Source organism: Monodelphis domestica, chromosome 3 (genome assembly GCF_027887165.1).
Source record: "Monodelphis domestica isolate mMonDom1 chromosome 3, mMonDom1.pri, whole genome shotgun sequence".
NCBI lineage: Eukaryota > Metazoa > Chordata > Mammalia > Didelphimorphia > Didelphidae > Monodelphis > Monodelphis domestica.
This window is the reverse complement of record NC_077229.1, coordinates 144572913-144595895: the sequence shown is the minus strand read 5'-3', so window position 1 is coordinate 144595895 and position 22983 is coordinate 144572913. Positions and strand designations below refer to the sequence as shown.

The following is a 22983-nucleotide window of genomic DNA, read 5'->3' as shown; positions in this document are numbered from 1 at the left end:
AAAAATGGGCCAGCCATGTAGCAAGATTGCCTACTTGCTCCATTGGTCCACATGACATTAAGAGATATAAAAGAAGATCCTCAGCCTGTTTGGTGGGCCCCCTGTGGTAGATTTATGGGATAATTTGTACTACAGTAACATGAAATGAGCAGGCAGAAACGGGTTGTAAACCACATCTTGTAGGTAATAGCCACATGTTTGATAGATATTACAGATCCACTGTAGTTCTGCTGAGGTAAGTGAGATATTTGCCAGCTATTTTAACTTGTCAAAAACTAGAATCTCAAAATTTGGAAGGAATTTGAAAAGTCAGAGAGGTCTGAATGGACTAATCAAACCCATATCCAAAAAGAATATTTCAAATGGCCCTTAAGATGCTAATCTATTTTCCATTCAAAAACCTGTCGTACAAGAGAACTCACTATCCCTGGAATAGCAGCTACCTCCCTATGTAGTTATGAGGATCGAATGAAACAATAATTGTAAAACATTTAGCACAGTGCCCAGCACATAAGTGCTATATAAATGCTAGTTAGTATTATAATTCAATAGCTCTAATGGTAAGCTTTTTCTAAATTTGAGATGAAATCTACTTTTCTATAAGATTCACCTTCAATCCATCAAATCAAACTTTTTCTTCTCATGCTTATTACATCATCCTACGAGCTAATAATCCTGGTACCCCCAGAAGATACTGCATCTATCCCAGGCCATTCTCTCTACTACTGCATATACTTACCCCCAAGCCTCAATAGATAACATCAGGAAAAATAGTAAGTATGCTTCTTATTCCTTACTGTTATTTCCCAGGCCCTTCCCTTGCCACCAATACTCAATAATCTCTCCTACTTTGAAATTAAGTCAATTAAGAGACTACTCTCTACTTGCTGCAGGAGATCCTTCCCTCCTTTTTCAAGGCATTTAGTTTGTAGCTTCCTCTCCACTCTAATTCCTGATCTTATTTTCCCAGGACTTCAATTTTCCTGTTTTTTTTTTAAATTTGATTATATGTCATGTCATTTTTAATACTCATTTCCTAACATTTTGCAATCCATGTTTCCTCTCCTTCTTCCCCAAGAAGCCATATAATGTATAGTATGTATTATCGTACAATATATATTTCCATGTTCATCGAGTTGTGAAATAATTGCTTACACTAGAGAAAAATTCATGGAGGAAATAAAATGGAAAATAGTCTGCTTCTATCTGCATTCAGACTCTGTCAGTTCCTTCTATTGTGGTAGATAGTCTTTTTCGTCATTATTCCTTTGGAATTGTTCTAGATCCTTGTCTTGTTGATAATAGTTAAGTCATTCTCAAGTGATCATTGTACACTATTGCTATTACTCTGTATAATGTATATTTACATGTTGATATTCCTTCAACAGCTTTGTTCCCAGTTTATCAACCTTCTCAACTCCCAGGACCTACACCTAACTATCACTATCACTAACCAATGTTGGACTGCATGCTGAAAATTCCTCTGATCAAAACCTTCTAACTTTTTATCTTTCCCTGATCCTTATCTTTCCTCACTACAAGTGGACTTTGTCATCATTTCAATGTCCTTTCATTCCAACCATCCCTCCATATAGTTCCAACCTATGACCTGTGCTCTTGTCTCATATTCCTCCCTTCCAAATCTTGACCATATGGTTAACCTGCTCTTGAATTTCTCTCCACCACCCCCCTTGTCCAAAGAGGACAAGAAACACTAACACTTTATTGCTCTGGTGATCCATCATCTTTGCTTCTACTTAGGTACAGGTGAATATTGATGTAAGTCACATAACTGTTAACTGAGCTAACTACAAATTTATGTAATTTATCTTATGTATCTTTATGTAATTTATCAACTTATTTTATTCTTTCCTGACAGAATCTGTCATACACCCCTGGGCTGTGATGGTGAACTTATGGAATCTATAACAAAGATGGCATGCAGTGAGTTCTCTGTGGGCACAGCCCACCACACAACCACCAGAGTTCATTGCTAGAAAAGACAGAGAGACTTGGGTGGCGCTGCTCCCTTCCCCCTCTCCACCATGTCTAATGCCATTTTTTCACTTCACCCACCCCTCTGTCCAGGAACCCAATGGGAGAGTTTTATCTCTCCCCTGTGTGGGGTTGGGGTAGGGGGAGCAGATAGGGCATGCCTGGCACTTGTTGGGGGAGGGGCATGGCACACAGTCTCTGGGGGTAGTGGGGCATGGCACATGGTCTCTGAAGGTTTGCCATCACTGCCCTAGGACATTTGTTCTAAATTTTATCTCCTCAAGACATCTATACCATTCCTTTTCCCTACCTTCTCTGTAGAGAATATTACCTCACATTTTAATGAAGAAGGAAAAAAAGCTAACATTTATAAAGCACCTTAAGGCTTGTTTTACAGATATTATTTCATTTGATCCTCAAAACAACTCTGGGATATAGGTGCTCTTATTATCTCCATTTTCCAGATAAGAAAAATGAGGTCAATTAAGCTTTAAGAAATGTGTACAAATAAAGAGGAAAAATACAGCTAAACTTCTGAGGAGGAATTTATTGAATGGGAAGGGAAGAAGTAGCAGAGTTTGGAGCTCAGTTTCAGTTTCTTTCACCTTTCCTTGACAAAAGAAGGGCCTCATAAACTTCAGAGTTCTAGGGATCTTCCTATCTCTGACCTTGCTAGGCTACCCTTTATCATTAGCTCTCTCTCCATTATGATTCTATATATTGAATATCCTCCTCATTTTTTTCTAGTTTCAAAAAGCAGGTGGCTCTTCTTCCCAAGTTAACTCCTCTTCTTGTGCCCTCAATTCCATCCCCTACTCTCCTGTGTCCTCCAAAGTTTTACTCTTTTATTTATATCTTTTCATATTTACTGGCTCTCATTACAAAGACCTCCTCCATCCTTACCATGCCTTTCCTTAATCCCCACTGTCTTCTCAAGCCATTATCCCATTTATCTTCTTTTCACAGCCAAATTTGTAGGGCAAAAAAATGTTGCCTTTACTTCACTCCCTCCATTTTCTCCTCTTCCTTTCATTTCTTGACCCCTTGAAATATGGCTTCCTTCTCCACCATTAAACTGAAACTTCTCTCTAAAGTCATTGAAAATCTCTTTACTACAAAATTTTACAATAATCATTCATTACCCCTGCAATATTTGATACTGTGAGACCAATCTCTCTTCTAGGCCACCTTCTCAGCCTGGAGAAATCTCTGCCCTGAATACCTGCTCTCCTGATTGGTGATTCCTTTGCCCAAGCCACCATTTCAAGACAAGCCCCAGACATTACCACTTCACCCAAAGTCAATTCACCCTCCATAACATTTCTCCTCACCTGCACACTCTTCCCTCAACTTTCCAGCTCTCATTTATTTGAGGCCGATGACTCTATCACTTGTTTTTATTTATATCCCTAGTGGTAAAAATAATTCTCCCTTCCTAGATGTCTGTAACATTGTCCTCTCTTAGTTATCTCGCTACCTGCCTGAACAGTGCTTATCAGGCTCTTCCTCTGGATCTTCATACACATCCAGCCTTCCATTTGTAGAATTACATGAAAGTGTTTTCCTAACCATCCCCACCCCTTTCCCCTTTATGATGCCTGTCTTGGTGCTCTTGTCAATATGTTCCATAGATTCAGCAACCATCTCTAGGCAGGTAATTCTGAAAATCTTTATGACCCTCATCTCAGTCCTAATTTCCAGCCCAGCACTTCCAACTGCTTGTTGACCACTTCTGACTAGAAGTCTTCACTCATCTCACAAAGTCAACATGTTCAAAACAGAAGTTAATAACTCATCACCCCTTTGGATCTTGCCCACTCTGCTAACTTCCTTATTTCTAAGAAGCATGTCACCATTCTTCCAGTGACATAGATTCAGAACATAGACATTCTCTTTGATTCTTTACTTTACTTTGTGTCTCCCAAACACAATTAGTTGTCAAGTCTAGTTGATTCTACCTCTACAACATTCTTGAATTCATCCCCTTCTAGTTATTGACATTATAATCTCCTTTATTCCAGTTCTCATCATCTTCTAGCCAGAGTCCTCTCTGAGTCATCTCCATCTCACTGGCCAAACTGATGCCCTTAAAGCAAAGGTCAATCAATAGTATTGTACTCTGCTCAAAATGTATCAATATCACTCTTGCTTCTACAATATACTTAAATCCTTCTGGCAGTATGAACCAATATTAATTATAATTAGCTGCACCAATTGTACCAATTATACCAATACTAATTATAATAAATACTAATTGTAATTATAAATTATAATTATAAATACTACTATAATAAATGCTAATTATAAATATAATTATCAAATAATTATAAACATTTCTATAGCCCTTTAAGGTTTGCAAGGCACTTTATATATCTTAACCTACCTGCTCTTCATGACAACCCTATTTTGGTGGGTACTATTATTTACCCCATTTTACAGATGAGTCTGAGAGAGATTACAAATTACTTCCCCAGGGTCTCACTGTTAGTAAATGTCAGAGGCAGAATTCAAACTCAGGACTTCTTGCCTCCAAGTCCAATAATCTCTTCCCTGTGCTACCTGGCTGTATCAATGTGATTCCTATCAATCTTTACAGAGTAATTACACATTATTCCCCCTCAGGCACTATGTGCTAGCCTAACTAGGTTTACCTGCTACAAAGAATTCCATCAACATCGACTTTTATATTAGGAAACCTTAGTTCCTTCAAGATTACATACCACATCCTATTAAATGCTCTTAATGATTCTTCCATTTGTTAGTTCTTCATACACCATTCCTATTTCCAAAATTATTTTTAATTTGTATTTATTAATATACACATTGTCACCTACATCATTTCCACCACCAGTAGAATATGTGTTCCTTGAGGACAGAGACTTTTTTTTTCTCTTTTTGCCTCAAGCTCCTACCAAAGTGCTTGGCACACATTAGGGCCTAGTAAACTCTTGATGAATTTAATTATTTCCAAATACTATCCTCCAATGTCAAATAGAACAAGATGGATTCCTCTTTCTCATGGCAGCCCTTCAAATATTTAAAAATCTGAAACATGTTTCACATTCATCCCAAGTCTTCTCTCCCTCTCCTTGGTTAACCATCACTATGTCTTTCCACAGGTGCTTGGTCTACCATATTTTAGAAAAAGTCATTGATAAGTTTTCAGGAAAAGATGTCAAAGATGCTAAGGATGCTACTGACTCTCCAGATTGTCAATGTCCATTCTCATGTGTCAGACATAACAATATGCAATTAACCAGATGTAGGTACAGTGACACTATTGCCTCCCTTGTTCTAGACACACCATGTTTCTATTAACGAAGCTTAAGACAGCATTAATTAGCTCAGTTGGCTGCCACATCATGCTGCTGACTCATGCTGAGCTTGACTCATATTCCCAGAAAGGTTCATGTCAGTGGTTCGGGCACTTACCACCCCCAACACAGATCATTACCCCTCCCTGCCTTGTTCTTTGTGAATTGCTTTGGCCAAAAAGAAAACCACTTTTCTGGCAACGAACCCTCCAAACTTAGACCAGTCCTCTGACAGACAATCAATCACCATGCACTACTCAAAGCCTTTCCCAGCTTAGTAGGCCTTACAATGCCTCAGCAAAGCCATGAATAAGCAAGAGTTGCTTCTGTCCTACAACATGAATAGGGTTTTAGCAGATGATTCACTCATAGGAAGAGACAGATAGAACTTTGGCCAATGTATTTGCTATCTTGGCCAGCTTCATTTGATATATAAAGTTGCTAAAGAAGGGATCTCTATTTTAGCTACATTTTATCTATTTTGAATTTATATATCTGACATGTTATTTCCCTACAGGAAAGTGTGAGCTCCCTAAGGACAGTATCTATTTCTATTTGTCATTGACTTCCTAAAGCCTACCACAGAATATGACCCATAGCAAGTGCTACTAAAGCTTTTGAACTAGACTAAGATTTTTGGGACAATATGTACTGATTTTTTAGGCCAATTAATTAAAACTTTGAACAAGACAGGAGCTAGGTGATACAATAAAGTGCCCAGCCTAGAGCCAGGAAGGTTCATCTACCTGAGTTCAAATTTGGCCTCAGCCACTTAGTAGTTGTTCACTAGCTTAGGCAAGTCACTTAACTATTTGTCTCCCTCATCTGTAAAATGAGCTGGAGAAGGAAATTTCAAACCACTTCAGTATCTTTTACAAGAAAACCCCAAATGAGTTCACAAAAAGTAAAACATGACTGACAACTGAAGAATAATCAAAACATATCAAAGACGAAGGACCTATAGCATTCTACTAGAGATGTCGTTTTGCCATGGGAACTTCTATACAAATTTGTGGCATCCATCACAAAAAAACTCAATCTCCACAAATGAGTAAAAACAACAAATGTGTGTGCTCTACTATCTTTGGTGCAGCAATTTCATATTCATTTTCAGGGGTTAATGGCATACAATTAAAATTATACTGAATCATAGATTTTTTAAAAATCCAACAGAATGACCTTAAGTAATAGAGAAAATTGAGGTTGGAGGACGTTGTGATTCTCCCATTGTCATATAACTAGTAAGGGACAAAGTTGAAATATGAATCCAAGGCTTGTGTCTCCAGGTCCAGCACTCTATCCACTAAGGTCATGCTCTCTCTCTAAGTTGAAACAAATATTTCAAAAACTTTTAAGGAAAATAATGTCTAGCTAAGGACACCTGAATGAATCACTACTCAAATTAGACGAAAGAAAGAATTGAAGTATGTGATACTGTGTTAAATTTACCAAGGGCTCGAAGAGTCCAGATAGGCTTCCTTTCCTGAGATTTGAAATATACTAGAAACAAAGTTACATTTTCATTTAAATTCTTTAGAAAGGGGAGCCCCTTATCACCTTTAGAGGTATGTACTAATGTCTTTCAAGAACAGGAATTCAGGCAAGTTAGTGCTAAACAAGTTAGTGCTTGCCCTCTTGACTTAACCCTTTGTCCAAATGTCCCATTTGCATAATACATGATAACTGACATTTATGTAGCAGTGTAGGTATATAAGCATATATATATGCATGCAAGTACATATTTACACATATATCTGTACATGTGTGTACATCTTGTATTATTATTATTATTAGTAGTAGTAGTAGTAGTAGTAGTAGTATCCCTTACATTCCACCTTAGAATAAATACTATGTATCAGTTCCAAGGCAGAAGAGTGATAAGAGCTAGGGAATGGGGATTAAGTGACCTGCCCAGGTTCACACAGCTGGGAAATGTCTGAAACCAGATTTGAATCTAGGACCTCAATCCACTGAGCTACCCAGTTGCCCCCCTCATCCTTTGTTTTTGAAAAGGACCAATGTCAACATATCTTGACTTGCACATGAATTAGAGTTAAGTGAGGCAAAGTTCCACAAAATCATCAGCCTCACTCTCCCAGAGCCATCAAGGTTGAGTGGCGAGATAAAAGTCAAGATGCCTGGAGATATAGATATAGTCTGTTTCTGCCACTTTCATGACTGTTGGAACAAATACCCATCTACCTTCTGCCTAGGGAAGTCTATATTTGCTTGAGGTGTACTCTAATTTCCCTAAACATGTACATATCCATATATATATATATATATATATATGTGCATACACATTATGTTATATTATATTGTTATATAATATATCATTATTACTAAAATAATTCAATGAGGTATTTCAGATATTATTATCCCCACTTGGTATTTACTAATAAGCATATATTAAGCATCTACTATATATCAGACACAAGTTCACAAAAAATAACCAACAAAGTTTATCCCTGCCCTTGAGAAACTTACATTATTTAAATTTAACCAGGAGCACAAATGAGAAAACTGAAGTAGTGAGAAGTCATGTAACATGCCTAAATTGATATAATGAGAAAGCTCCAGAGACAAGTGAGGAAACTAGGTACCTCTTGACTTGAAGTTTAGTCTTGAATACTACTTATTTCATACCACTTATTACTGGAAAAACCTCCTTAATGATACACATCTCCTCTCTCCATCTACTCTCTAATATGCTAGCATAGCTTTTTAAATACCTTATTTTTCCACATTTATATGTAAAGCTAGTATAGTCTTCTTTCTCCTCCTTTATATTTGAAATTACATGTTTCTGTTAATCACATATTAACCTGTCCTATCTTTCCTTTTAGAGCATAAATCCATTGAGAGCAGGACTAAGTATGTTCCACAAGAGGCCTTCCAAGCCATGGTTGAGTGCTGAGTGATGTCCTGAGTGTGTTGAGTACATTCTTGTCAAATGGCTGATAAAAGAAACCTTTCACTGTTATAAAAGGAGATCAGAGCAATAGTTGGGAAGGAACCAACCCCAACCCCAACCCCAGATCATAATAGAAGTATCCTTTTTTGACCCTTCTCATAACAGATCTTTAAAGATAGTGAGGATCCCTTCAAATGGCTGTTCTGCCTGCATTGGCTTTCACTTGTTAAAGTGGGCTGTACTGGAATCATCCTGCACCCACAGTTTAGAAAACTCAGACTAAATATAGCCAGGTTTTCTTTCATCTTCACACTTCACTGGCTAAGGAGGGTGTCACTACTGCATTACACATAGAAACAAGGAAGGTGGGGGAGACCAGTGTGGATAACAATTAAGCTTCAGCATTGGCACCTGTAACTTTACAAAGGAAACATCCAGATGGAAAGAATTGTGGCCTTGGAAAGGGGTTAAGCAGTACCCAAATGATATTGAAGGAAGATATCAAGGATGGTTTTTCAGAACTCATTCCCAAAAAACTCAGGAAGAATTTTTAACTGCTAATCAGGGCTCTCTCTCCTCCACAATAAAGAAGTCAATCAAAAGAGACTGGTGCATAATTCTCTTCTGCTAAATTCAACATCCCAAGTGATAGCCTTTTAATAAGAGAAGGATCCTTAGGGGGCAACTAGGTGGCTCAGTGGACAGAGTCAGCCTGTTGATGGTAAGTCCTAGGTTTGAATTTGACCTCAGACATTTTCTAGGTGTGAGACCCTGGGCAAGTTACTTAACCCCTTTTGCCTAGTCCTTACAACTCTTCTGCCTTGGAACTGATACTTAGTATTAATTTGAGGAAGGAAAGGGTTTTTAAAAAAAATAATAAATAAGAAAAAGAACCCACTCTCCAAACAAAAGAAAGTTTTTGTATCAGGAAGCCTGAGTTTGACTTGTGCCATAATTTTAAGAATAGCCCATCTAACCACTGTTGGATTTAGAGCTGGAAAACATGTCAAAGACCATCCAATAAAAACTCCCTTTTTTCACCCATGAATTTCTCCAGAGCTCTTTACATTCAACTTCAAGAAAAGATCAACTGATTGACTAAGATTTACTATATACCTATTAAGTGCTTAATAAAGCTCTGGGCTATGTGCTGGAAAAGATACTACTGTTAATTAAGCTTTGGTTAAGAAAAGTTTCAGTTATCATTCATAGAACTTATTTATAACTTAGTGGGAGAGCAAGATACAAACACAAATAATTAGAACACACAAATACTACAAAATAAGCACATTAGATGTAAAAATAAGCTACTCTCTATGGTTGAATGGAGGTAGAAATCAGAGAAAGCTTCTAGGAAGAGAATGTCTTTGAGTTGGGCTTTGAAAAGGTTAGGAGGAATTCAAAAGGGAGAGAGGGAGAAGAATTTAAATAGAACACTAATTGAGTCTCCTCCAATTAAAAATGATCATTTCACCAGATCACCAAAAGAGATAGAGAAGACAACTCCTTTAAATCTTTTGCTGAGGTTCAAGAAAGGTCGAACAGGTATGGAACAATGTACAGAATCTCAGACTTTTATAATGTATTGTATAGCTATGCTGACTTTCCCCCCTCTTCTTTCTCTTTCCTAAAAAAAAATAACAAACAAAAAAACCCTTAGATTTTAAGGCATGGCTCTGAGGGAGGATGTAGGGGAAAGTTATAAAGGAAAGCTAGGCAATGTAAAAGTGACAGATATCAATAACTGTTAAAAGCATTTTAATGGCCCTTTTTTTGACCTCTTGCACAAAATGAATCTTTGTGAATATAGGCAAGTGTGCCAGGCTGGTAGAGGGTAGAGTGGAAAATCTATAGCTATACACATAATATGTAGAAGGGATGCATATGAAGTTCTTGCTGTGCCTCAGGAAGCCCCATAACTTAACCCAAAGGGAATTTTCACATTGGGATAGGTGGATAGCATCTGGTTTTTAATTTTACAAATCCAGCCACAAAGCCTATGAACTGAATTCCCTGTTGCACTACCCCCTCCCATTCCATGACTAAATCCTCAAACTAATCTCATCCCAACTATCTTGTTCTATCTTTATACTTAGCAGGCAAAATTCTGGGGCACTGCCTTCAGAGTCTGCTTCTGGGAGTCTCCATGACCCTTTTAGGGAATTCATAGGGTCAAAATTATTTTCATAATAATACTAAATTTTTTCCTTTTCATATACAATAAATATCTACATATATAACCTACAAAAGCTCTTTGAGAGGTAGCAAGTAATTTTAAATAAGATAAATAGGGTCTTGGGATCAAAAATTGAAGAATCACTGCTCAAAGGTTAAATAAAATGATAAGTAATTAAGAGCATACCATCTTACATGAATGTAACTTGAATGGGGGTTTGTATTGATGTTAGGGATAAAAAGACAATAACCAAAAAGTACCTGCTTGTAAGGCATTTATATTCTACTGGATGCAGTCAACAACAACCAACAAATTACATGTTATTTTGTTTCTAAATTTTGATGATCAGATATATCAAGAAATCCCTTAGTATTTGTGATCTTCATCTACTTTTAGCACTTTTCTAAAGACTCTTACCATCAATCTACACAGTCTATCCACCTTGGCTCAAACAGCTTCACAAGCATCTCTCTCACTAATCCTGTCTATATACAAAGTTCCTTAGAACTTCATTATCCTTTTCCTTCTTTTTATTAGGATATTTAACATATAAATATGGTACGTCATGAAATAACTGCTACCTTAAGAGCCTATAATAGACTAAACATAAATTATCTATATCACTATTTGTTTTCTTTGTTTCAAATGACTCAAAATCAAATTTAGTCCAACAATTCATGTAGAAAAACCAAGTGGATAAAATATGTTTATTGCCTAGATTTATAACATTCAAACTCTACAAGATGCCTATCTTTCTGTACAAATGGATACTGAGTTGGTCCCAAATTTAAACAAGAAGTAAATTGGACTGCTTTCAGGAAACAGGAAAAGTTACTTTAACAATCCCTGAATTCTCCCTTAAACAAAGGCACATGTGATTATGTCATGGCACACTATCAGGTCCAAGGAAATAAGCACAATTATTCACACAGAAGACAATTAAGAGATGCAGAGGTAGGTTTGAAGGACTACAGCATAATAAATGAGAGACTTCAGAGAAGATTAAAGAATGCCTATGACCAAGGAAATGGATAACCAAAAAAAAAAAAGAAGAGCAAATGATAACAGACACTCAGCTCAAATGCAACACTGTTTTGCTTGAGGTATAAAAGAAGTCACATGGAATATATGGTAGGTCCTTTGTCATAAACTTATGGCAAGATAGGAATCATACAGGGTCAGCAAAGATGCATGGGTTGTTATCTACATCAGTGAGGAGGACACCCAAATCAATGCAATCACAAATCCATTTGAGGACTGAATCAGTTTTCTGCTTGTTTGAATAATGCTTATTAATATTTATGTTGTATTTCTTTCTTCACCCTCCTCACCACCCTCAGTTACAGGGAAAACTACTTGAGGGTTTGAGCAAGGCATCTTTTGTGCCTCTATCTCCAGTGATTTCACAAAGATTTTTATGAATGCTTGGTGAATTGAATAGTCTTATTCCTTAACTAGATTATGAAGGGAGAAGGGAGGAATCTTACTTATATTTAACTTCTATGATGCTTAGCAAGGAACAGACTACTTAAAATATATATATATATATATATATAAAACCCTTACCTCCTAATTTAGAATCAATAATGCATATTGGTTCCAAGGCAGAAGAGTGGTAAGGTCTGGGCAGTGAATTGCTCAGTCATACTGCTATGAAGTATCTGAGGCCAAATATGGACCCAGTCCCTTTCATCTCTGGCCCAGGCCACTGAATCACCTAGCTGCCCCAGACTCTTAATAAAAAATTGTAGTTTCTACCTGCTATAGCTTGCTCTTCTTTTTTCATCCCAAATAGGTGGCTAGTTAGTGTATTAGCTATGAAAATTTGATGTCAGTTAATGTTGCACTGACTTCAACACTCATTTTGGTTAAAATTATAATTATTCCTATTTACAAAGAGGAAACTATCTCAGAATTGTTGAATAACTTGTGCAGAATTTAATATCTAGGAAAATATAAGGTAAGATTTGAACGTACAGGTTTTCTGACTATATTATGAACTTACTACACTATGCCACAATGACTTTCTATAACATCTGTGCTGACTGGTCATCTCAACTTTGATTAAAGCTTTCTAGTGAGTCTCCTTAGGAAACCCCCTCCACCATAAGATATTTAATTGTTAGGAAATGACAATTGACATTAAATTTTAATTTGGTTCTCTATAACTCCCACTTAATGCTCCTAGTTCTACTATCTGAGGTTAAACAGAAAACTCTTCAAATTCTTGAAGATTTAGTCTTTTCCTTTCCAGTTCATATATCATCAGTGACATCAATCAATTCTCATGGGGCACAGTCTCAAGTTCCCTCACCAATTCCATTATCTTTCCGTTAGGACACTACAGTTTGTTTCTATGCTACCTAAAATATGGTACACAATGTAGTGCAATTCTGTAAGCCCACAAACGGTATACATTAAATTTACTTAGAAGGAATGATATCTGTACAGTGAATTTCATTAATTTACATGAATTAGGAGAGGAAAGCTAGTCAGAATCAGTAAACTAAATTTATTAGATAAAGAGAAGGGCAGACAGAATAGAAGGAATGAAGCTTTATCACTTTTGAAATAAATGTGCTAACTGAGAATAAGCTAACAAGTTTTCCCACAAAAAAACCTAAAGATCCACTGTTGAATATAGAAATTTATAAAAATCCTATCAATCACTTCTTATGCAAAGAAGCATGAGAAGACTTAGCTGAACTGACACAAAGTAAATAGCATCCTGATTTTTTAAAATATTCAGTATTAATAAAATATACACAGGAAGATAAATAATAATAATAACAAAAGTGGAATAATGTGTAATCCTAATGATGAATCTTGTTCATAAAGGAGGGAAAATGAGCCTTCTGAGAAAAAATGCAGCACTATGGGTCTAGAATACTATATATACATTGCTATTTCAGTGATCTCGGTAACTCTCTAAGAATAAACATTAAAGAGAAGGTAGAAGGGGTTCCTCATGCAGAAGTTCCCACTAATACAGAAATCACAAGTCTGATCCTCATCTTCATTCCAACAACATTAATTGCAACCCTTCTAGTCTCTACACCTGATTTGAATGGCTTTGCATATACTTGCTATCCAATCTTTAGAAGAATAAGCCTAAAGTCAGGCCCTCAACTGAAGGGTTCCTAGTTTGTAGAATCTAACAGAATTTGTACTGTAATTCAAGATCCCAGAGTTACTTCATGATCCCATGACATATAAGAATAAGAATTTAGTAGAAGATATAAATGAGAGAACCAGCAAGACAGAGTCAGAGACAGAGAGGCAGAGAGAGAAAGAGAAGAGGAAGAGAAGGAAAGAAAGGGAGAGAAATACTGCTGCCTCATAACTCTCCTGACTCCAACTGATCTTCCATTCAATCACTAAAGTGATTTTCCTAAAGTTCAGGTCTGATCATGTTACCCCTCTACTCAGTAAACTTCAATGGATCCCTAAGGCTTCCAGGATAAAATACAAAATTTTCAGTTTGGCATAACAAGTCCTTCATAACCTTACCCCTGTCCACCTTTTCAGTCTTCTTAAATCTTAACCATAACAAACTGGATCCAGTGACACTGTACCTCTAGAAGTTCCACAAAGACACTCCATCTCTTGCCTCCAGGTATTTCTCTGGTCCAACTTCTCAAGTTGCTTTTATCACCCAACTAAAACTCTTTCTTTTCCTAGGTTTTTCCATTCCCTCTTAATCTCAATGTCTTCTGTTAATTGTTTCCTATTTATCTTATGCAGCTTGATACATATGTGTGTGTGTGTGTGTGTATTTGTTTGCATGTTGCCTCCTCCATTAGACTGTAAGATCCTTGAGGGCAGGGACTGTCTTTTGGCTGTGTATCTCCCATGCTTAGCACAGTGACTGGCACATGGTAGGTATTTAGTAAAGGTTAATTTTTTGAGATACATATATACATATGTGTGTATGTAAAAATTCACATTACCATACAAGTTCTTGACAATGGATAGATATGAGATGGCATTTGTCCTGCTCAAAATGTTACCAAGCAGGAGGTAAGCACCTGACTGCTGAGCATAAAAACTATTAGGAGGACAAGGTCAATGTTTAAATTGGAGAGCCATTCTTCTTCCTTTCCATTCCAAAAGAAAGAGGCCCTCAGAGACAGATTCTTGCCTTTTGCCTACAGGGAAAAGACTCATTTCATTTCCCTGTGGCATTAAGCCCAGTTAGGCTGCTGGGGTGTTGCCTTCTCTCTTGCCCTTCATGCCTGGGAAAGGCTTTGAATCAGTGCCGCCTTTATATACCATAAGTAATTCTCTATACGTGCATATTAAGGCTCCCTTTACTCATTACTGTTCAATCATTTCATGACTAGCCTGACTCATACACAATTTGTCATCATAAACATTAGTAGGTTTCATCATTAGCCCCTAAATGTAAAACAGAAATATCTGGTAAGGGAATCTTATGGTCAGAGCAGGAATCAAAATACTTGGGCTGAATCCCTAGCCCAGCTAAACTGGGGAGTGCTCAGATTTAGATCCTATGCTGGACTTTCCCATTCTCTAATTTTGAGATCTTGGCCAAGTCCCTTAAAAGCTCCAGGTCTCTGTTTTCTCACCTGATAAAGAAGGGTTGGGCTGGTAACCACCTAAGGGGCTTTCTACACTAAATCTGTGATCCTCTGATCCCAAGTCTTGAACCTCCACAAGTCAAAAGCGCCCATCCCCAACTATGCTTCCAACCAGGAAGCCCAGTGAATGTTGTAATTTACAGATATAACTGCCAAACAAAACTCGGAAACTGGGTACAGGAGAACCAATTGCCAAAAGGAAAAAGAGAAAGAATCACAACCACCCCACCCCGCCAGTACTTTGAAGGGATTCAAGTAGTTTCACCCCTACCCCCTAATCCCAGCCTGAAACCCGTTCCCACAAACTTTCCCAAGCGCCCAAGTGCGGCTGCGGGAACAAGGAGACAGGTGTAGTGACACCTCTCCACCCCCGACACTGGCGCCACAGCTGCTCCTGCGCGCCCAGCTCAGAGACCAACGTCGGAGGGAGGGGTTTCCAGCCCAATCGCAATCCGAGATCCCGACCAGTTGGGGGATGACGCACCTGGCAAGGGTCCCCCTCCCCACGTGGGGGTACACGAAGGGCTCTGCACCCATCCACCGGCCGGCCAAGACAGACTGGGGAGGGCCATGGGGATGAGCATGGGGGCTGGCACTTCGGGCCCGGTAGCTAAGGCTCCCCCCCAATTCTCGGTGTAACAATTTGCATAATGGGATTTTTATCCGCTCCCCACCTCCAGACCTTAATTCCTTCGCACACCATCGCCCCTCTGGGCCACCTCTCCTGGGAAATAAATCAATGTCTTTCCCTGGATAGCCCAGGTGAGAGGCAGGAGGCAGCAGAATTCCATTCCTTTCCCCTCACCTTCCTTCCCATCTCATCCCTCTCCCTTCCCCCTACGATTCCCCTCAATCCTCATCAGTGGGTGCATTGGGGTGCGCGTGTCGATGCAGCTGCTGCTACTGCTGCTGCAGGAAATAGGACTTAGACGTCTCTTACCTTCCACAGCCATTCTCTCAGTGTTTGCCTAACGTATGCATAATTCGCCTGGCCGGGGTACTTCTCCTGCCCAGGACTCCCCCCGCCCCCACTTCACTTGCTCTCGCTTATAAATTCTGCGCTCATCTGCAACCAAGATCAACCTGCAGCCCTCACGCAAACTGGAGGAGCCGACTCCCTGCACGAGTCGGGAAGTCTGGGAAATGTAGTCTCCCTTCCCCCTCTCTCAGTTCCAGCAAATGCCCCCAGAATCCACCCTCCAAGAGTGGTGTCGCACCGTCCCTTCCCCACTTCTTTAGAGACAGCCCGGGGTGTGGACCGAGTTAAGCAATGGAGCGTATCCCCAGGAGCTAGAGACGAGGATCGGGAGCAGTGGGCTGTGATCAGAACTACAGTTCCCAAGATGCAATATTTCAGGGTTTAACAAGCGACTTGGAGTGGGGATTAGTGATTGAGAACTTCCCTGTCAAATTAGAAGGGAACAGGTACGAGGGGAAGGGTCTGGTACTAGGGGCGGGGAGCAACTGGTTTTAATGATAGCTATGTGTCATTCCACAGCTCACTCATCTGGCACTGGTCGGCAACACGCTAGACCTGACCTTTTTCCACCGCCCCTGAAGTAACCCAGAGACCCTTGGCTTCTAAGAGCAGGGCATCCCGCTCTATGCCTGGCCTCCAATGTCAGTTGCAATATGGTTGCACCAAATGGAGCCAAAGCAAAGCAATAGTTAATCATCCCTTTATTGTACGTTGCAAGAACGTTTGAGGCCTGGAAGAAAACCAAGGCTAGGGTCCTCCAGCCAGGAAGGTTGTAAAGGTGTAAAATTCCTGCAGAAATTCAACAAAAATATATTAGGAAAGCCAAGTAATGGGATGCTTATTATTTTTTAACACGTTCTTGGATTCAGTTAAACTGGCCTTCTTGCTGTTCCCCATACAAGAGATTCCATCTCCTATATCTGCACCTTGTCTCCAGTCCATGGAAAGCACTTCCTTACTTTTCACCTACTAAAGTCCATAAGGTTTTAAAACTCTCCTCAAATGCAGCCTTCTTCATTAGACCCTTCCAGATTCTCCCCACTCCCCAAATAGACACACAGACACACAAAAACACACATGTAAATGTGTGTATATGTATAAATGTACACACATATATTGTGCTACATGTATATGTTGTGTGATAATATGTGTGTTCATACATGTGTATGTATATATAGATTGTTCCAAAAGTCTTGGCAAAGTTTAAAATTATATATATGTATATTCACTTATAAATGTATAAACATCATATATATATACATATACATATATGAGTATAGCTGTACATGGACAAATATATATATATATATATATATATATATATATATATATATATATATATATATTTGTATGCATTTGTTGTCTTTTCCCCATAATAGAATGTTAGCCTCCTTGAGGATAATTTTTTCTTTTGGTCTTTGTATTCTCAGTAGCTGTCCTAATGTAATACTTGGCTCATAGAAAATGCTTAACAAATTAATTATATTTTTTCACCAAATGTACTAGTTAAAGTGACTTCCTACAAAGGGAAAAAAAAAACATCCTGGAGAGGGAGAAAATAATAATTTGAATTGTATTATGGAATAAAGAGTAAAATACTATGGAATCCAAAAATTGAGGTTGGAAAGAACCTTAAAGATTATCCAGGACATCCCTAGGCAGTTTTATAGATGAGGAAATAGAGCCTTGAGGAAGTGACATGATTTGCCCAAGATCATATAGACAGTAAATAGATAGCAGATATGGGATTTGAACCCAAGTCCTCTGACTACAGATACAATGTTCTTTCCACTGTACTAGGCTGATTTGATAATGTAAAATAGTCCCAATGACTAGATCTCAGAGATCCCTTTCTATTCTCATATGTGACTTTTCTAATGATTTATTAATTGTAGTAAATAATAATAACAATAAAAATTACTTTAGACCTTTTGTTATACAGAAGGGGTAAATATGTCAATAGTTGATATGGGCAACGGATAGTAGAAGAGAATAAATGAGTCCTTTTAAAATATATTTTTTAACTATTAAGTCATCATGACAACACCCAACCTATTTATTCTTGATTCCCTTATTAGAGGGAGGACTGAGTAGCAGAAGAGTCTTCAACATAAAAACAAGAAAAATAAAAAAACACTCAAACCAAAATATTTATTATGAGAGTGGAAAGAGGCAGTTTCTAGGGTCTGTTTTCTCTGACCATCACCTTAATTACTGAGTAGCTCATAAATATTCTTATTCCTATGAGAGTCTATCCAAATCTCTTACCTTAACTGTTCTACACTGTAGAGGAATTTAGACTGTCTCCAGGGGCTTTCACAGATTCTGTGGCCATAGACCATCATTCTCTTTCCTGCCTTTGGCTTAGTCCCACATCATGTACTGCAGGTATAGTGCCTTGCAAAATAAAAGTATTGGCCTGATTTTTTTTTATTGTTTTTACTGAGTCTTAACTACCTTTCAAATGCAATGGAAAATAAAACACTGACAAAATTTCATAAAATTTACTTGAGGTTTGGACTATCTAGCCCATGGAGCCACACCAAAAAGAGCATGAAAGCCTACAAAAATTGGTATAACAATTTTATTCAACTCATTGTAGACTGTTATCAATGTCTAGATATCATCAACATTTTCCCTGGCCACACATGATTATTATTATTTTTTAATTTAAACTTATTTGTTTATTTGTTATATTTGGACTAACTCCTTCCCTCCCTCCTCTCCTTTCATTAGAGAAGGCATCATTTGACAAATTATATATGTATACATAAAACTATGTCTTGATTAGTTCTATCTATCAGTTCTTTGTCTCAAGGTAGAAAGGTAGCAGGATACAAAATAAACTCACATAAATCATTAGCATTTCTCTATATCACCAACAAAGTTCTGCAATGTGATAGTAAAACATAACACACAGGATTATTAAGAGAGGTATTCTAAACTTATTTCATTAACCAAGTATTCTAATATTCATCAACATTACTGAAGAGGAAACATATTTCATCCCTACTCTTCCTGGATATTGTTTTAAAAAATATATTCATTTTATTATTTACAGTTTTAACATATGCAGCTAACAACTGAATACAACATTTTTAGCAAATCAAAATCCCATGCAATGAAGTTACACAATTATGATAGGGAGACCTAGTTCCAGGTATCAAGGTCTTTCATCCCAGATGAATACTTGTAGAAGGATGTGTCTTATATTAGTCATAGACTCAAATCATAAGGAGTGATCTCTGATGAGTTATATTATAGAGAAACTGACACTAGTAGCAATGTCATAGCTTTTGCCCTTTGTCATAAAGATATAACCTGGGTTATTTCACCAGCAGTTTTTTAATAGTCCTACATTTCTGGCCATCCTTGTTTTGTTCTTCAAATCTATATCCCACTATAAGGGTGTCATGAACCAAATGTAAAATCCTGACTGATTAGATCAGAAAGATGGACTTTGGGGCATAAATTTCCTTAAACACTGACCTCAAAGATGTAACAGTCTGAATGAAATTCTGCTTCTTCTGAGAAGGCAAGTCCAGAAATCCACTGTCCTTAGTAGTCCTCAGGTCTAAAAGAAACAGTAGGACTCATCCTTGACACAATAAAGATAGCCATCTTCCAATGTCTATCCCAAATCCATAATCATTCAGGCAATAAGGTGGGGTTTTTGGTATATTTGTTTTTATAATTAGCTTTGGAATTAGAATTTCAGATTTTTTTCAGAATTTTTATAATTCAGAATTTCAAAATTAGAATTTTTAGAATTATAATTGCCTTCCACAGACCCAACTTTGCTGAATGTTCAGCTGGATTCAGTGACCTGGTTTATAATAGAGTTCATATAATTTTGGATCATAGAATGACAGTGTTTAATATTAAAGGTGTGGGGTGTCTCAAGAAATCCCTGGAGAGAACTTCTGGTTAAGGATGGCAGCAGATTAGACACAGCTCACTTCCCCTCCTCAGACCCAACGATACAGACAACCTCAAAACACCCCCAAAAAAACCATCCTCATAAGAATGGAGGAACTCCATAGTAGGGTTCAGCACTGAAAGTACGTGGGATTCAGGCATTTCCACAATATAAGGGAATGAAAAAGCTCCCACCCAAACCTTAGCTGACCTACCCTCCCCCACCACACCTATGGAGGCAGAGTTAAAGTATGCGGCTGCCAGAATCAACAAGTGAGGGAGGGGCACCCCAGGACTGAGCAACGGGCAGCCCCAGGTCTGGGGAGATAACTAAGACCACCAAGGACCTACTCCTGTGAGCAGTAACACCCAAAACCTCGGCAGGTGAGCAAGGGGAGCTCAGATCTCGGGTGCTCAGAACTAGCGTGCCATAATCAACAAGTGTGTGAAGGACACCCCTAAAGTGAACAAGGGGAACCAATAGGTCTTGGGAGTTAACTAAGACCACCATGGACTTACCCCTGAGAGCAGTAATACCTGAAACGCTGGCAGGCAGGGGAGGGAAAACCCTGGACTCCCCTTCCGGAAGACAGCACAGCTGTGGAGAATCAAGAACTGGCCCAAGGCAAAAGCCTTGATCATAAGACCCATACACAGAGAGCCAGCCTTCCTCACTCAGATTTCTGACTGGAAAGGGGAGAAAAAACTATAGAGATGGCAAACAGTGCCCAGGATCAACATCCCAACACCAAGAAAAGCAAGAAGAAGGGGTTGACTTTGGAAACTTTTTTATGGAGGAAAATACAGAATACAGAGGAAATAGCAGAAGACGAAACCCAAATAAATGCTCCAAAACCTTCCAAAAGAAATGGAAATTGTTCACAAGTTCTTGAAAAATTTAAATTGGAGGTTATCAAAAAAATGGAAGCCTTCTGGCAAGAAAAATGGGAAATAATGCAAAGGGAATTCAACAATCTGAGGGACAAGAACTCCCAATCAGAGAAACAGCTGGAGGCCTCAAAAAGCAGGGCAGACCAAACTAAAAAAGAAAACCAGTCTTTAAAGGTCAGAATCAGGCAACTGGAAGACAACAATCTTGCAAAAGAGCAAGAATTAATAAAGCAAAGTCAAAAGACTAAGAAATTAGAAGATAACATAAAATATCTCTCTGACAAGGTGACAGACCTGGAAAACAGAGGAAGGAGAGACAATGTGAAAATCATTGGTCTACCTGAAAAGCCAGAAATAAACGGAAATATTGATATAAGGTATCATCCAAGAAAACTGCCCTGAGGTTCTAGAACAAGAGGGCAAAATAGACATTGAAAGAGTTCATAGAACACCCTCTACACTAAATCCCCAAAAGACAACTCCCAGGAATGTAATAGCCAAATTCCAAAACTTTCAAGCAAAAAAAAAATGCTACAAGAAGCCAAAAAGAGACCATTTAGATATAAAGGAGTGCCAATCAGGATCACACAAGACCTTGAAACTTCCACACTGAATGACCACAAGACCTGGAACATGATACTCAGAAAGGCAAGAGAACTGGGTCTTCAACCAAGAATCACCTATCCATCAAAACTGACTATATACTTCCAGGGGAAAGTATGGGCATTCAACAAAATAGAAGATTTCCAAGTATTTGTAAAGAAAAGACCAGAACTCTGTGGAAAGTTTGACATCCAAACACAAAGAGCAAGAGAAACATGAAAAGGTAAATATGAAGGAAAGGGAAAAAGAGAAAACTGATATCATTAATTTTTTTATTCAAACTCTCTTCCATAATGACTACATTTATATCAAATTATATATGTATATATATGAATATGTAGGGAAAATGTAATGTGTAGCTCTCAAAAATTGTATGCATTATTAGAGTAATTAGAATAATCACTCATAGGGAAAGATTGGGGCATTAAGATGATATGGAGAAAGGGGGGGAGAAAAATAAGGGAGGGGGGAACTGTTGATGGGTACTAAGATATACTTGAAGAAATAGAAAAAAATTAATAGAATAATATTTCTCACACAAAGATACACATGGGAAGGGGAGGGAGAAAATTCTCCTATAAGAAGGAGAGGAAGAGAGTGCCAATTGGTATTACTTAAACCTTACTCAGTGAAATCAACTCTGAGAGGGAAGAGCATCTAGATCCATTGGGATCTTGAATTCTATCTTATCCAACAGGGTAAGGGAGAAGGGAAAATTAAGGGGGGGGGAAGGAGGGAGGGAGTACAAAAAGGGAGAGAAGAAGCTGGGGGAGGAAGTTAATAGACCCTTAAAAAACAAACAAACAAGAAGAGAACAAAAAGGGAGGGGCTAGAAAGGGGAGCATATCAAGGGAGAGGACTAGGGGGACTGATTTAAAGTAAATCACTGGTTTAAAAGGTTATAGCAAAAGAAGAAAGGTCAGAATTAGGGGAGGATATCAAAATGCCAGGGAGTCCAGAAGTGACAATCATATCTTTGAACGTGAATGGGATGAACTCACCCATAAAACGTAGACAAATAGCAGAGTGGATTAGAATCCAAAACCCTACCATATGATTTTTGTAACCAAGGAACAATGTATGAGATTTTTAAAAGAATGAAAAAAAAGAGAAAAAAAAAGAAATCCCTGGAGAGACTCTATCCACAATAACACAAATAAAACTACCATAAGTTTTTTTGAACAAGTACAGACTCTCAGGATCTCATAATACACAGCACTTGATCATTTACTTTAGTTGGGGCTAAAAGCAAGAATGAGAATGTCTTCTACCTACCTAAACCTGAAAAAGGACTTATCTTCCCTTGGTTGTTGGTACTGGAGAACCTCCAATAGAAACTAGGGTACTACTATTAAGTCACTCAGGAATCCTTGGTAAAATTGTAATTGCCATTATCTAACAGTCCCATTTATGTTTGGCATCCCATTCTCTAGCTATGCCATAATAATTTGAGCATATGGCCTCCACTCCCCCAAGGGTCATGCAGTTGAAAAAAAGCCAAAACTCTGGAAAAATCTTGGCCCTCCTTGTTCCAACATCCCTTGAAGACTGAACTTATTTGCTAAAGATGTGTTTGTCTATGAACAATTAGG

General features: G+C 38.1%; 1 protein-coding gene across 2 annotated transcripts in view; it reads right to left on the bottom strand.

Moving 5' to 3' along the window:
• The window catches only part of SAMD12 (sterile alpha motif domain containing 12), a 558691-nt gene extending 542553 nt beyond the window's left edge, over positions 1 to 16138 (bottom strand). Inside the window, exon 1 of one of the 2 annotated variants that reach the window (XM_007488251.2) lies at positions 15941 to 16138. In XM_007488251.2, the coding sequence (XP_007488313.1) occupies positions 15941 to 15953 (13 nt within the window). In that variant the 5' untranslated portion in view covers positions 15954 to 16138. The remainder of the gene's footprint in view (positions 1 to 15940) is intronic. The other variant, XM_056823165.1, reaches the window with a different exon arrangement.
• Positions 16139 to 22983: the final 6845 nt, after the last annotated feature.